Source organism: Zeus faber (assembly GCF_960531495.2).
Source record: "Zeus faber genome assembly, chromosome: 19".
NCBI classification, from domain to species: domain Eukaryota; kingdom Metazoa; phylum Chordata; class Actinopteri; order Zeiformes; family Zeidae; genus Zeus; species Zeus faber.
The window spans coordinates 6850158-6866999 of NC_137206.1; the positions used below are offsets into that span (position 1 = coordinate 6850158).

Below are 16842 nucleotides of genomic sequence, written 5' to 3' on the forward strand. Positions count from 1 at the left end.
GTTTCCTTCCTTTCAGAATTATTTGCCACCTCTCCAGTTGGTTTGTTTGTTGCTTTTCTTCTTTCCTGTCTTACTTAGTGGTGACTTTCCCTCTTTCTTTCTTTCTTTCTTACTCTTCTTTGTTCTCTCAGGATTATTTTTCTTTGTTTGTTTCTTTATTTCTTCCTTCCTTCATCCTCAACACGTCTTCACATCTTCTCGCTTTTATATGACTTCAAATCCTCTGACCCGTCGCCTTGATTCACCCTTTTCAAAGTAGAGGTTGCTGTTTTTGTGTCAGACTTGACATCACTAAGAGACGTCCGGGCGCCGACAGAACCTCCTGGTGAACCTCCTGGTGAACCTCGTGACCGGAGCGTGGCTGTAAAAGCTCTGCTGAACGTAAACAGTGCAAACTAATGTGGACGAACCGTGTCTGCGGGCCGTCATGGCCGGCCAGGAAGCCGGTCGGTCTCAAGTGCTCCGGCTTTAAAAGCTCGCTCAAGTGCTCCGGCAAAGGCCCCTGGGGGCCACCAGTGTTTGGGTGTCGTGGAGGCGGAAGTGAAAGTCAAAGACGGACAAAAAAAAAACCTAAAAACGAGACAGAAACGCCTCGAAGCGCCTCGTCGGGTGTCTTCCGACTTCCATTCGGGTCACTAAATAATTGATTGGCTTGGGTGTTTTTGTGTTACGTGATCTCCCTCGGACAGGGGAGGGAAGATCAAGGGACCGAGAGCGACCAGAGGACCAGAAGGAGAACAGATTGGCCCCCCTCCCCCTCGCCATCCCGCTCCGACCAGAGCACTTCCTTTCTCTGAAGCGATGGCGACCGGGTGTGTGAGCTCAGCTCCAGCAGCACAGGAGAGCAGCCACTGTGAGTAGAGGACCAGGGGATATATAATGAAAATAATAATAATAATAATAATAATAATAATGTGTTTTTACTAAAATGTTCTATTTAAAAAGCAGTGCACTGAGTTCTAGCCATGCTGTGGTTTATTTTCTGGGAAACAGAAACACAAAACCATCTCTCTCAAAATGTGCGACGACAGACAGGTCTGTTTACGTGAAACGCTTTATAACAACACGGAAAACCATTAAATATAAAACATAAATTAGTAATAATAATTTTGCTGCAATTCCCAGGCGGGGCTGGGGACACCAGATTTGGAACCAATCTTCTATCGTACTCAAAGAGTTATTGAACTGTCCTTTAAATAACCTTTAAATGTGTGTTAATTGGCCAGTTCTCATCTCCGGTTGTTTCAGTTTTCCATGAAAGAAATGGTAGAGAGCTCTCTTGCCATTGTTTGAGCGGTCGGTTGGTTTTCATGTGTCAGACAACGAGGCGCCGGAGGGCCTATCGGACGCCAAGCCCGGGACGGGGGTGAACGAGGAGCTTCCTGTCCGGGACCAGCTGGAAGACGACCAGACGAAGAAACCTCGCAGGAAAGACACACCCGTCCTCAACGCCCCTCCGCACATACCAGGTGAGAACGGTAAAATATGAACCGTTAAATCCCGATCAATTTCCCTGCGGCCTCCACGGGAAAAACCCCGCGGCACGTTCCCTCTGAGTACGATATCGGAGGAAGATGAATCTGGCCCCTCGTCATTTTGTTCTCCCTTTCAGGGGTGAGGCTGATGAAGGGAGAGAAGACGACCGTCCATGTGGAGGACGAAGAGAAGGACGGAAAGGATTAGCCCCTTTGCTTTTGAACAAATACCCTGCTTGACTTAAATAAAGGTTAAACGTTGAACACGAGACGGGTCCTTTCAGGGGAAAGAGGGCGTCATTTGATATTCCCAGGTCACCAAGATGCACAGATAACAGATTTGATGGAATTCACAACAGCGTCATTTTTTTTTTTTATTGTCCAGACAAAAAAAAAAAAAAAAAAAAAAAAAGCAAAAACAAAAAAACACTCTGTATAGTAGAGACTTTTAAGACAGACGGTGTGGGATGGGGTGGGGGGGAGCATCTTTAAAGCACAACATCATAACATGCTCCATTAAACTAAAACAATCACACCCACACACATCGTATGGACACACACAAAGCATGGAACTGGAGGGTATGAGGTCGTGAACAGGTGAAAGTTACATTAATGGCTTGCGAAGATTCACTGAAGCACACCGACATTCTTTCATTTATTTATTTTGGTGTGAAAACTGAAGCTCGGACGCTACCAGCTCGGAGGTTGTCGCGTCGAAATAAAGTCTTCATAATGTCTGTAGGCTGAAAAAAAACAAAAAAACATGCTCTCAAGCACTTTATTTCGCTCCGAAATGAAGCGGTTCTAATGCCGGCACGCTAAAAGAAATGCTGCTTTTTCAAAAATCGAGGCAAACTTTTGCATAAGATATTTGTGTCATGCTGACAAAACAAAGACATATTGCTTGTCAGACTTTTTTTTTTTCCAAAATGTTTTATTCGGAACAAATACCTTTTTCGCTCGGAGCTCGACTGAACTTCCCACTTTTATTGTTACTGACACTAAACTGGGCTTTATTTCCATTCCCCTCTAGTGTGCTCTAGTGAATGTTTTCCAGCTTCATCCATTAATATGCTGTGGCTGTGGTTACGTACACGTGAGGGAAGAGGACTCACCTGTGGATTAGATTAAAAAACACAGAGTGACTAGACATCTAACAGTCTGAAAAGCGCCCCCACACCCTGCCCTCCTCGTCAGTTCTTTCCTCTCAGGCTGCGGTGAGGGTGTTTTCTTTTTTCGGAAGGCGTGGACTTCACTTCCCGCGCCGCAGCGAGATGCCTTGCAGCCTCCGGGCTTTGGCCCTGGCGTCGATGGGGCACGCGTCGGCGGCCGTGGACCTCTCCGGCCGCTGGGAGTTGGCACAGTAGTTGGGTCTCTTGTAGTAGCGGATCAGGTCGCAACCCTCCTCCTGGCCTGCAAAGAGCCAAATTGAGTGAATGACTATGAGTGCGGCCGAGGGAGATGTACTTCATCAGACCTGGTCTGGAGTAGCACTGTTTGACTGCACGGCCAGTCCCTTACATCCATATCTCTTACGAAGAAATTCAGTTTTTCCACTCTCAGTTGACTTCCACTGATTTCGCACAACCAAGTCTCAAAAACATATTTCTGACTTTAATATGTAGGCAGGTGGCTATGCCACATTCTTGGTATTTGGGGGCTGGAGTATGTTTCTGAGATGCAGAAGGAGTCGACGGAGAGCGGAAAAATACCAGAAGCTACTGGTAAAAAGGCAGTGGCATTATATAGACTTATTGTATATCGGGGTAATTACAAGCACTGGCCAATACTGACGAGGGTTGAAGCCAATGAGGAAGTGCTTCAAACTGCAATTTTGCAAATGGCCACTAGGATGCAGCTTCAGAAAACATTTGACTGAATGGAAGTCAATAGAAAAAGTCAATAGCTTTTTACTATTGATTTTAGGGTCTCGACAGCTACATTTACTACTTTTGATGGGCTGTGATTTTGGAAAATGAGAAGAAAAAGAGAGTATTAAGCCTTAAAAAAGGGGCATATTTAGGGGCCTAGTTGCCTCGATTGACAGGTCTCTGACAGCTCTCTTCCTTCCTCCGACTGTCAAGGTGGTTTCGCTCCCCACCTCAGCACACCGTGACTCCGTGACTGAATTTCGAAACTTCTGGCAGCGTTTTATGCCTAGACGGCGGCGAGCGTAAAGGCAAACTCGAGGCTGCAAATCATCTCCTCAGAAACCAACCGTCTACGGGTGAAGAACATATACGGTCAAATGTGCGACAGAACTTCCTCACGGCTTTAAACCTTCAAAGTAAACACTACACGGAAGGAAGGAGCCGATTTGAACGCAATGACCGATTAACCTCTCCCAGTCATCGGTTCAAATCGCTGTTTCAAAGCTCAAAGAGGCTGCTCTCAACGTTATGTCAGCGAAGACACAGAGCCGTGATCTGAGCCCTTTGAGTCCACGTTTATTGTCACAACGAGTGCAATCAATAAGTAACGGCGTATCGGAAAAAACATCAGAACCACACATTGAACATAGATAAACCCCCCCCCCCCCCGCCCCGGTTGTGGAGGTGTTGCAGGTGTGTTTGTAAGTCTCTTCTCTCAAATTTAACAAACAAAGCAAAAGGACCCCCCAAAAAAACGAGAAGGAAAAAATGAATACATTAGAAGTTACACAACAGTACAACAAAATTCCGCTGAATTCACAAATAAAGAAAGGTTGTGTATTCAGTGTCCCCCAAGGCCAAAGGTCAGCTCCAGCATCACAGGCAGCGCCCACGGTACAACCCAAGACACCATTATGGCTTCAAGATACATAAACTTGAGAGAAATATCACTTTTTGAAACACAACAAAACCAAATAAAAAACGCAAAAAAAAATCCCAACGTGAATCAGCTCCGATCTCTGAGTCGACTTTGGTGTTGGAGGTTCCCATCCTCGACTTCTGCTTGAAATTGAATCAGCTCATTTAGTCTGGGCATCACTGGGATGAGGGTAGACTACTTTTTAGCTTAATTAACCTGAACTGCTTGAACACTTATGTATCAGCTAAACAATACACTTTTAATGCATGGCGATTGAGCACATCTTGGCATAGACGTGTGATAAACTTTCCCTTTTCCTGCCAAATGTAGATTTTTTCTTTCTTTCAACTGTACGAATACAGCCTGTGGAGGTAAATACTGTACACTGTCTCCCAACCACTTGGGCATTTTTATTGACTGTCGGAATAAAAACATATAAGCGCATTTTCCTCCTTGAAGCCAAATATCTCTGAAGTTCTGTGCGAGTTCGTTTCTGTAGTTATATGCGCGTTTACCGACTCTACTGTAGATTTTCCACGTACACGGACGTTTTCCGACGAATTGCCAAGTTGTAAGGCCAAACCATATCATGTGGCTGGGGTGTGCGAGATTGATTCAATGCTGCCTTTGAAGACGTAAGCATATATGTCTCAGTCTGGCTTTACACCGAATCCGATAAGAGAAAGGAGAGCAAATCAGAAGTGCTTCTATTTCTTCTATTTCTCATTCTTCTATGGAAAGTCAGATTCCTCACGCAAAAAAATAAAACGTTATATGCCGTGGTTTCAGATTTCTGCGTCCAATCAGACTCTGGGACGAGTTCACATACTTCAACCCTTGTGAAAACTGCTAATCTGCGTTGCTGCAACATGAACTGCAAGCTACACACATACTCTTTATATATGTTTTTATGGTAAATGTTGAACGCTGCCGTATTCACCTGTACTCAACCTCCTATTTTATGAATATGTTTTGCGTGTATAAATAAAGCTTTTGGAGCTTCTTTCCAACACTAAAACCTCGTGTTTTTAAGCATCCTTTCACTCAGTGAAAATGGCAAAGGCAAGTTTTGTAAAAAAACGAAAAAGAAAGTGAAGTGCAAGTGTTGCGGGGGATCCAACAGGAAAGCTGTCTTGATGCAAAAACTAGATGGCCACTAGGGGAAGGGATCGGACAGCCAGAGGTGTTTTCGGATTCGGCGTAAAGTCTGCTTTAATATAGGGTAGGACCAAACTCAACTCACACACTGCCCCTTTTATATATACAGCTTATCTGAACCTCATTTATCACAAAAAAAGCTTTTTTTTTTTAATTTAGGAAGTAGCTTTGATGTTTATAATCATTCACCGAAAAAAGGTCAACAGAGCATTTCAACCTCCGGATAACTGAGTTTCAGTTTCTACTATACACATAAAAAGGATACTACTGGATGGACCACAGTGTCAACAACCACGAAAACACACAAACACAGGTTGCAACAAATTTTACAGAAGCTTGTGCTTTGGTGAGACGAGAGACACAAAAAGCAGCGCCCGCCACCTTGAAGAGCAGCGCTAAAAGGATCCGCTTACACCATTTTTAAGGCAAAGATTGAATTTGGAGCAACACCGTTTTTACAGAATGAAAATGAGACGTCGATGGCGGTCTATCTGAGATTTTCCGGAGTTTCTAAAGTCTGTCCTTTTTCTGTCTTTGGTCACAAGGCAACGGGAATTTTTACCACAGTGTGTCAGGAGGCCATTTTGGATCGCTTACAGGAAGCTCTCCTTACATTTTGTTTCTTCTACGACAGAGCCACAATCCATTTCAAAGCATTTGACAGGCATGTCTGTGTGTTACGTCATGTCTAGCATATGTATGTGTGCGTCTGTCAAACAAAATACTGTCCATGCATGTAGGTTCAAACCCAATAATTCAAACAAAACATTTTTAAATAAAGAGTTAGATCAAGGCAGATTTACATGAGCAAACATTTTCAATGTTCTGCATCTCACAGTAGCTGTTGGATTTGTTTTACATAGTTTTTTTTTTGTATGTTTTCATGATCTTCATAGCTCAAAATATCCATTTTAAGAAAAATAACATTTCATAACATTAAAGTATAAACACAGAATTCAGCAAGATTCTGTTATCAATGTGACATGGAAGAACAGTGGAAATGTGGAAAAAAATAAAGATAAATTGCCGCTGAAAACAAAGACACAAACTTGCAATCCGAAATGAAACAAACAATGAAATGTTATTTTTGTGACACTCGACTGACATCGAAAGGTTGAGTTTGCAATAGATATTTACATACACATGGCTAATGTCAAAGATAACGAAGGCCGGGCTGATTCCGTGTTTACGGAAGCCCAAAGGTGTCAAATGTCACTAAATGGCCTATTCAATGAGCCAAAAGTATAATGGAACACAAAATTAGTAATAGAGTGAGTCAGATAACCAATGGCTGGTGATTAAAGACCAAAACATAAACACATTTATTTTTCCTCTCCTTTCAATCTAGCGCACAAGCTAGTCTGTTAATAGCGCTACCATATTTTACCACTAGATGTCAGTGTGGTTGTACAAATGAGGTTTCTTCCCGCGCGCTGTCTATTCTAACATTGATTATTTCATTCACTATATTACTTATTTTCAGATTACTTTATATTTTTCATTTATCAAAATACCTATTACTGACTATGTATATCGACTTTAGAATCCAAACGTTAACGTGTTGATTTTGACACACACATTGCAGAAATCTGATTGACATCAGAACAACGAATATACAATGGCTACGTTTGGAGTTTTGGTGCCATCAATAAAATGTGGAAACTTCCATCCCTTGAAATGGGCCATAAGGCATCATTTTGAGTATCCTAGCGCTACTTTCAGCTTGTGAACTGGAACCCTCTGCATCAGGGGTTCCCAACCTTTTTATTATCATGGACTGGACTGCAGTGCACATAAATACATCTACAATAAAAACAGACAGTTCGCTCGCTCGTCTTTGATTTGAAATCACTCTGATCGGGCTTTGCAAAAAAAAATTCCAGGTGTCAAATGCCCGCGGCACCGGTCCGCGGTCCGGTGGTTGGGAATCCCTGCTCTACATTATATTACAATATAACCAGTAAGTTGAACATTTTTTGGGAGATGGACAAATATTTAGATAATTCTGTTCTTAACAAACTGCCATTGCTTGATTGAATTGACCCCACTCATGATGCCTTATGGCTAATATTTCAAGTTCAATTTGTACGAATACTTTCTGAATGAAGATAAACACCAAATCTTTCAACTGAGCTGTGTGTTGGACCAGAAATGCACATTGCAAACAGGGATATTAAAGGGTGTACCGCTCTTAACAATCTTTCATCTTATCAATGAATTATATACAATATAGACAATATTTGGTGTTGAAAAAAAGAACCTCACTCACTAAAACACGTGGGCGGGGGGGGGGGGGGGTGTTATGGAGTGATGAGGTTGAAGTCAAGTGCCCCCCCCCCACCCCCTCAAGCACACACACACACACACACACACACACACACACACACACACACACACACACACACACACACACACACACACACACACACAGTAGTTGTAAGGAGACTTGAAGGACCAACTACAACCGTCAGCCCCAGAAACAGTGAACACTGTGGACAACAATAAAAAAAAAAAGTAGAATTAAAAATAAATTATAATAATGATAAAAACAGGAAAAATACATTAAAAAAAAACAACCCAACTGAATACCACAGTGTAATTCAATGTACTGTAGGGTGGAGAGAAACAAAGAATAAAATAAATCCTCAAATAAAAAGTCTAGTTTCCAAACGTCCACCAGATGGCGCTGCAGAGCGACGAGAGATACCTCCAGTGACTGCAGTGAGGTGAGCGAGGTGCGGGGGAGAAAGAGCGAGAGAAACGCTGCGATGAAAGAAAAGTGCCTGTCAGGAGGGTTAGTTTGTGTGGGGTACGGAGGCAGCGGCGGAAGGGTTGTCTTGGTGACCCTCCTCTTCCTCATCGACACCATCCTCCTCTTCCTCCTTAGACTCTGTGGGAGAAGAGGAAAATATGGCACACTTCAACGCTGCCGGGTCCAGGCAGGGCTGCACCGGCCCAGCCCTGCGACTTCAAAAGTGCAAGTGCAAATCTGTCTGTAAATTGTTGGTTGTTAGTTATTAAAGTGAGACCACTATCACAAATTGGACAATATTCTTTTAAAATTGTAAATTAGTAACTTTCCATAATAACTGTTCTATAACCTTTGAGTGATCTGGTTGGCTGGCTGGATCTCAGATAGTGGGATATGGTCTTAGGAAATATTGGTGTTTCAATTTAATGGTATTTTCAGGATCCATATTTTGTGCATGAAAAAAATGCATTTTAGATAAATATTAGTTATTAAAATAAAAGTTATTAATTTTTTGTCATTTTCAACTAAACTCCCAGTTCATAACTCTCAAAGGAGTACACTGTAATCTTAAAAGTGCTTCACACCAAATCCAAATTTAAAAAATACTTTTTTATATAAGTCAATTAGGTGTATTTTTTTAAAATTTTTGTCTGGACTTTGCAAATACTATAAAAAGGGGGTTTTAAACGTTCAAGAAAATGATAAACTCAGACGCGGTTCATCCGGCAGCCATGAGGGGATGACCTGACTGTCGGATGCTATGGATTCAGTGTGAACAAAGCTTTAAACTCTGTTGGGTTCTGTAAAACAAATTCTGCAGTTATAATTTGTCCTTGTTTCACCCTGGGCCAATGCAGCATGAGCATCAAAACTACACCAAAGACAATTTTGTGGTTAAATGTAAAAAAAAAACAAAGACAAAAAATGGGGTCCATGCAGTAGCTCCATGCAAGCAGCTTTTGGCTTTTAGCTATATGAGGGAGGCGGGTGGTGGTGGGGTGAAGGTAAAAGTTATCAATTCAGGTTTGCATCGGTTCTAGCATGCGAAGCCGGGGGCCAAAACCCGGGTGATGAGGTCGTGACGGGATTTCTGCGACAAGGGAAACGAGAGAGGGAGGAGGGAATGGTTAGAAGGATGAGTGTAAATCAAGGGTTCCCAACCTTAGTATAATCACGGACCGGACCACAGCGCACAAAATGTTCACGAACAAGGGGTGGGGGGTGGGGTGACTGATAAAGTCTCCCCGTTACACACAGGGCTCTTTTTTGTCTCATTCAATTAGTAAACAGAGGAAAATAAAAACATCTACAATAAAAACACACTGCTTCCATTTGCCATGTTTGGAGAAACAGGGAAGAGAGTGAATGAGGAAGTCTCCCTGTTATGCACGGGGCTCTTTTTGTTTCATTCAATTAGAAAACAGAGGAAAATAAAAACATCTACAATAAAAACACAAATTTGCTTATTTCGAAGAAGCAGGGGACATGCGGCGGAGATCGCCCTGATCGCACAGCGGAGAGGAGATCGCTTCTGAAAGTATTTTTTCTAGATATTTGATTGTGACTTGCGGGGGGGTGGGGGAGTGGGGGAGGGCACGGCCACCCTGATACAATCGCTGGGCACCCCTTGGCACCCTTTGCCCCCGATACAGGGCACCCCACCCGCCTTCCCACGGCCCGGATGCAAAATCCCCCGCGGCCCGGGACCGGTCTGAGGCCTGGATGTTGGGAACCTCTGGTGTGAAGTAAATTAAAAGGGCTGAGGAGAGGTGAGAGTGGAGAAAAATAACGTGGGAAAAAAAAGAATGTGTGGCGCCGAAGGCCGACGACAACACACATCGCTGACATCGCTGCCATGGCAACGAGTGGAATGCTCAAGGAAGGTCGATTTGTAAAAGGGAGAGGTGGAGGAGGGGTGAAGGTTGGTCGCATGAAAAGGCAACAGGTTGGACCATGCACACACTGCCACATGAATTCAACGGCGGCTCGACAAGCTTTCACTTGATCGATGTTTTGGCCAAAAAGCCGCCTCCTTTTCCAAGCAGGTTTGGTCTGAGGCAAAGTACAGAAACGTAAAGTTCTGATTCCCAGACGCCTACATCCTGTGAAAATTATTTTTTTTTTTACCGTCAGACGTGGTCTCCACGTCACTGTCCTCGTCCGTGACGGGGGAGTCGAGCTCCTCTGCGACTTCCCCTGAGAGTCCAATGGAAGTGCGTCACCAAAAAAAGAAAAAAACCCAACAAGAATATAAACAAACTGCTGTTGTTTCCTGCACCATGGAGGAACCCAAATGTTCATCCACTTTGGTAGAAAATATATCTACAGGTACTCCTCACTTAAGGACCTACCTGTTTAACGATCGTTCAGACTTACGACCAGCTCTCTGACCAGTCTGTATTGTACACTGTGTACGATACCACGACGTCTCAGCGTCAAGCATCTCATCGTGCGTCACGCTTTATATACTATGTATATACACTATACTGTATATACGATATACACTAAGTACACTATATACACTATATATACACATCTCGTCACCGTTCTCAGTCTCGTTCCAGCAGTCTCTCAGTATTCACTACACTAGCGTTCGCCCCCCCTTACAGTGAAATAATACTATATGCACTATATATGTACTATATACACTATATGTACTGTATACACAATATACACCAGCCACGCCCCCTTACAGTGAAATAACACTATATACACTATATATACTTTATACACTTTATACACCAGCCACGCCCCCAACATGAAATAACGCAGGTCCTCGCTTATCGACCAATTAACTTAACCCATCCAAGGAACGGGACTCGGTCGTGAGGAGTACCTGAATATATGTAAGGGCCATCAAACGATCAAAGAAATGAATCACGATTAATCACACAATATTAGTGTCTTTGATCGCCATTCATTGAAATTTACTAAGATTTTACCTTGAAGAAAAAAATATATATATATTTAAAAAGCACTGTCTAGCCATACTATGATTTTGATTATTGAGAACAGAAACACAAAATAATCTTTACCAAAACACGTAACAGCATTTTCAATGTTGTATAAAGTTGAATCCACTGAATTAGTTCTAAGCCCCAGAGGTCTTCAGGCTGACTTCCGAAACCGTTCAACACCGACCTTACCTGGACCGCTCTGTTCTGCAAACAGTGATGTCTGAACACTTGTTGCTTGTTCTGTGTCCTGATCTAGTTTTTTTATTTTTAGAATGGCAAATGAATATTAGTTTCTGGAGAACCATTTCACAGGGTTATGGGCTGTGGACAAAAAAGGTGTAATGTGTATTTAATACCACATGCGGGCGGTGGTAAACAATGAAAGAAAGTAGAAGCCAAGCACAGTCCTGTATCACAAAGAAGAAAACATGTAAAAAGCAAAACAAAACAAAAAAAAAACATATACCCACAAATAGTTATGCCTCTCAACAGCATTCGTACCGTTTTGAACTTGCTGGTTGTTGGTCTCCACAGCCTTGACCTCAGGCTCCTCCGTCCCGTCGTCGTGTTTCACTGCGGGGCCCGTTGCGGGGCCCGCCCAGGGGCCCGGGGCACCCCCCGGATCCCTGTCCCCTTCCTCCTCTTTGGGTCGCTCCTCCGCCCGCTCCCTCCTGCCCTCCTCTACCACCTCTCCTACTTCCTCTTCTCTTCCGTTCTCGTCCGTCTCGACCGCCTCCGCCTCTGCGTCTTTGCTGCGTGTCGTTCCGTCGCTGCCCTCCTTGGGCACGTCATCGCCCGACGCCAATTCTGTCACCTCCGTCACCCTCTCCTCCTTGTCACTCTCGTACTTCGCCTTCTCCTCCGCTTCTCTCTTGGTCTTCTCCTCCAGGTCTGCAGAGAATGTCAATGATTTTGGAGATGACCCGCGACCAAATGTCTACGTTCATATCGTTGAACGTACCAAATGATGGATCAGATCATATCGGAAGATGATATTGGCCGATTATTTATGTATAAGATGGCTATTTTTCCAAATCAGACCCTGTTCAAATGTTGGTTCCCATCATTTATAACTGTCTAAAGTACAAAACCTCACTGAATGCTTCACTATTTAGAAACTCACTGCTTTGCTGCAGCTTCTCACTGTGCTTAAATGCAGTGCAATGGGGCGAATGTTTTACCCTCAAAAAAAACCCTTAAAATCTCCTTTATAAAAACAGGAACAGGATATTTTTTCATGTTGTTCAGGGCGTTTTTGATTCCTGTTGCATTTCCGACATGAGGGTCTAGAAACAGGAATCTGTGCCGATTTCGGCAGGCAACCTACTGTTGCCAACGTTAAACTTTGGTTATACTGTAGCAATTATAAGTAGTTTGAACTAAAACATAATGTTTTCGTTATTCAAAACATGTTCAAAGATACTTGACCTGTGACGTGATAATTCGTTTTTCCATAATTTTAAAAACAGCCTCAAGAGAAAGAGAGACAAATCTCATTTAAATACTGTGGTGTGGGGATGGTGTGGTTTGAGCAGCCACACCTGTCCTGGGTCTCGGTAATCGGGGCCCAGGATCAGAGTGGCTGCATACCTGTTGCTCGTTGATTGGTCTGACGAGCCACAGGTAAAACCCCCATCCCCACACACACACAGGAGAGGAGCCTTTATCATGACGTCCATCTGCTCCAGGGCTTGTTCCATATAGCCCACTCTCTCCAATAAACTTGATCTTTCTACCCTGTCGTCTGTGTCTCTGTGCCCAAGGTCCCTGACAATGTCACTTGTGGCACAGGCGAAACTGCCACAAATACTCCCACACTTTCCATGTCAAATCAGCGATTGATCTTTCGATTGCGACCATAGTTGCAATTGAAAATGATAAAATTGTCAAGTTACAAAAAAAATCCCAAAAGTCTGTACGTGGAGCTTGCAATGTTTGCTGTAGCCCATTCCTACCTTTAGTGGCCTCAGCTTTCCACTTGTCCCTGTTTTGCTGAACCTCCTCGTTCCAGGTGGCTTTGAAGCTCTTGAAGTCCACAGTGTTGAGGGAGCAGTTGAGGGCCACGCTGCCCTCGGAGCCTGTACTCTTCACACTAGAGCGCTTCCCCTCGCTGCCACCAATACTGTTCAGACTAGAGAAGGGGGGGGGGGGGGGGGGGTGTGACAGAGAGAGAGAGAGAGAAAGAAAGAGAGAAAAGTTTTGGTTCAATCGACAAGTAAAAGTTCTATAATGTTCGACTCCACTTGTTGTTCCTCCAGACCAGAGCGACAAGGGTGTCTACTCTACCTCCCTCTACTCTACCTTCCTTTTCTCTATTCTACCTCCCTGTACTCTGCATCTAATATACCTCTATTCAACCTCACTCTTCTCTCCCTCCCTCTACCTCTCCTCTAACTCTGCTCTACCCCCCTCGACCCCACCTCTGCGCTACGACCCTATTTTCTAAATCCCTCTACTCTATTCTACCGCCCTTTATCTATGTCTATGCTATGTCTATGCTTCACAAGAACTAATCACTGGCTTTTACCGATTGACATTGAAATTGCTATATTTTCTAACCTCCACAGCCTGCCTCTCTTCGATATGCTACATTTTGTTTTTCCACTGTTTTTTGGCAGAAATTAACCAGAAACACTGGAAACACAGCGGGGAAAAGCATACCAATCACAGCTCTTGTGGTCTTGCATCACCCGATGTGTACAATAGTTACATTTCTAAAGAGGTGCACGTAAGCTACGGCAGCGGGCTCTGCGGGCTACACCGGTGACATAGAGACCCACGGTGCACCTACAGCGGCTATTTGACGCAGAACTATAAAGCTGCCTTTACGTGTTTCAAACTTCAGAAATTGTAATATTCAACTTCAATTCTCACAAAATCACAACACTAAATCATTCGTAATAAATATTGAATTTGCAGCTGGATATATTTGTAATGTTGAATATACAGCTATAATCTAATTCCCACCCATTTTAGACTGATACATACTGTACCATCATGATCAAATATACATTGACACACAGACGTATACATACACAAAACAAAAACAGTAAGGAAACTAGTAAAATCCAAACATTTGGAGAATCCAAGGTTCAGAAAGTAAAAAGCCCCACCATGTGTTGTTGCTCTGGCATGTTATTGCCGTGTTGTTGGTAAACCCAACATGGCTAACTCATAAATTAGTCAAGTTTGTCAAAGTGACAAAACCACATTGTGGCAGTTTCGCCTATTACACGCCATCCAAGTGGCATTTTCAGGGACCTCCGGCACAGAGACACAGACGACGGGGTTTTAGACAAACAGTTTATTGTAGAGAGTGGGCTAGGTGGAATTAGCCCAGGAGCAGATGGATGTGTATCATGACAAGGGCTCCTCTCCTTAGTGTGTGTGGGGATGGAGGTTTTACCTGTTGCTTGTTAGACCAACCAACGAGTAACAGGCATGCAACCACTCTGATCCTGGGCCAAAATTACCTAGACCCAGGACAGGTGTGGTTGCTCAAACCACACCATCCCCACACCAAACACATATTGCATTCTTTAAAAAGAGAATTTTGAACATACAGACTTAATTCATGTCTAGGGGTCCCTATCATTACAGGGAGAATTAGAACGGGACGATGGGGCTGGTTATTTGATGGAAATATGGAAGCTGGTGTCTGGGGTGGAAGAGTGGTGTAATCCCTGGACAGATGGATGCTTCAGAGTATCAGAGCAACAGAGCTCAGCCCCACAGATGCCACTGTTTGCAAACATTATTTTCAGCAGTGCCTGTTCAGTTGGTGTCTGTAAGTCTGGGTCTATTTGTGTGTGTGTTTGAAATGTTTGATACAAGGAACACATTACGCTCAAGACTTTTCATTGTAGTTACTTAGATAGAGTGATTGAGAGAGAGAAACTAGGGATTAGGAGGTGAGAGTGAGAGCGAGGCCTGGGGGGAGCACCAAAATAAATATTCAAGTCACCCAACTTGTGTTTATGATGCTTGCATGTGACAAGTATGAAGACAGAGGCTTTGTGGCTTGGAGCTCCTTGACATGGCTCAGCGCGGAGAAACAGATTAATGCCGAGGGCGCACGTCTTATCGGTCAGGTTTACGCGGCACACACGCACACACTGTGTGTGGTGTGTGCTTGTATTTTTGTGTGAGCATTGCAGGTAGAGGGACATGTAGACTCTTAAGAGTGGCATCTCACATGTTTGGATTTCTTTTGTTAATTCTAACATCTGTCTATTGGCAGCACAATGAACAATATATATATATATATATATATATATATATATATATATATACACACATATATACAATGTGTGCAATATAACAAACTTAAATATATTTGTAGATAATTTGTCTATATTTTATATGTCTAACCACTGTAGCGGTCGCTGGTGCCAGTCAGACCTGATACCGCAACCAACCCCTTAACTAGCCACACATATTAACATTCATGAACAAGCAAATTAGGAAAAACACATTTAATAAACTCCCAGTGTATTATATATACATACAGTGCGATATAACAAAAGAACATATTGTCCAGTGCAAACCCCTCCTCCTGAGTCACTTCCTCAGTTTAAGTAGTTCATGTCACGGGCCGATTCTTTTTAAAAGTACGTTACTCTGGGGATCCCGGAGTTACCTCCTTCACTCTGGTGGAGACGAGGCGACTGGTCCCCAGGGCGATGACTCCAGGAGTGGATTGACCGAGCGATGGATGAGGGGAATCGGGTGGAGAGCGACGGAGGGATAACGGATTATTTGCGCAGACTGGAACGCGTTGCCAGAGATTGGAAGATGAGCGACGGACTCTGCAGACGGCTCCTCTTCAGGGTGTGTCTGTCCCCCCTGTCAGCTCGCGCCACATGACCGTTTGAACATCCCCTACTTCCGCATAGGAGCATTCCTTGTGATGTAGGGGAATGCGTCCTGAAAGGCCCAGAGTGCCCCCCCCCCATTGGAAAAAGAAACGCATGTCCTCCTGGAGCACAGGTGTCCTCTGTACTGTTGGAACCTTCCACTGCTTCCGAGGCAGGTGAGCTAGCAGGGAAGCCCAGAAATTCCTCACAGTCACTTTCCTCATTAAAACTGTCCAAGAGACGGTTCTTCTCCAGCTTGCCCAGTTCCTGTGCGGTAGGATAGCTGGGCTTCAAGCGTGCATCATGCACCACCTTCCTGTTCTCCCCGTTGTGCTCCAGTACCACATCATAATTAACCGGACCCTCCTGAGCAACAGCGCGGTATGGACCGAGCCACTTAGGAGCCAATTTTGCCGTAAATGATTTTTCTGCTTTAGATAATGGATGGGACCTGAGCCATACCCTGTCTTTGTCCCGATATTGCTGATCTCCGTGAGTCTTGTCGTAATTGCGTTTTTGTCTTTGTCTGCCTTTTGTGAGGTTACACTGTAATGCTGTAAGGTCCTGAAGTTTGGTGATGGTTTTGTAGGTGGATGAGTCAGGTGTGGCCTCCCTTGGCTGGAGCAGGAGGTCTGCAGGTCCTTGACGGCCTGCCCAAGGTTCAGTTCGGAAGGGGTGACTGCAGTGAATTTGTGGACGGCTGAATTGAGAGAAAAACGGAACAATGATAGGTGTTTATCCCAGTGCATGTGGTTCTCTCCTACATAGGAAGCAATCATTGTTTTTAGGGTTCTGTTTATTCTCTCCATCATGTTGGTTTTTGGGTGGTAGGCTGAGGTAATTTCTGCTTCTAG

The 16842-nt window shown here is 43.9% G+C and overlaps 1 protein-coding gene across 3 annotated transcripts in view; it reads right to left on the minus strand.

The window, feature by feature from the left end:
- Window positions 1-1897: 1897 nt before the first annotated feature.
- pde1ca (phosphodiesterase 1C, calmodulin-dependent a) overlaps window positions 1898-16842 on the minus strand; it is an 85078-nt gene continuing 70133 nt past the window's right edge. The window contains exons 14-17 of one of the 3 annotated variants that reach the window (XM_080020246.1): window positions 13088-13263; window positions 11634-12023; window positions 10303-10371; window positions 1898-2888 (exon numbers count right to left, since the gene is read on the minus strand). In XM_080020246.1, the coding sequence (XP_079876372.1) occupies window positions 2728-2888; window positions 10303-10371; window positions 11634-12023; window positions 13088-13263 (796 nt within the window). In that variant the 3' untranslated portion in view covers window positions 1898-2727. Of the gene's footprint in view, window positions 2889-4030; window positions 8314-10302; window positions 10372-11633; window positions 12024-13087; window positions 13264-16842 lie in introns of those variants that run through there. The other 2 variants (XM_080020247.1, XM_080020248.1) reach the window with 2 other exon arrangements.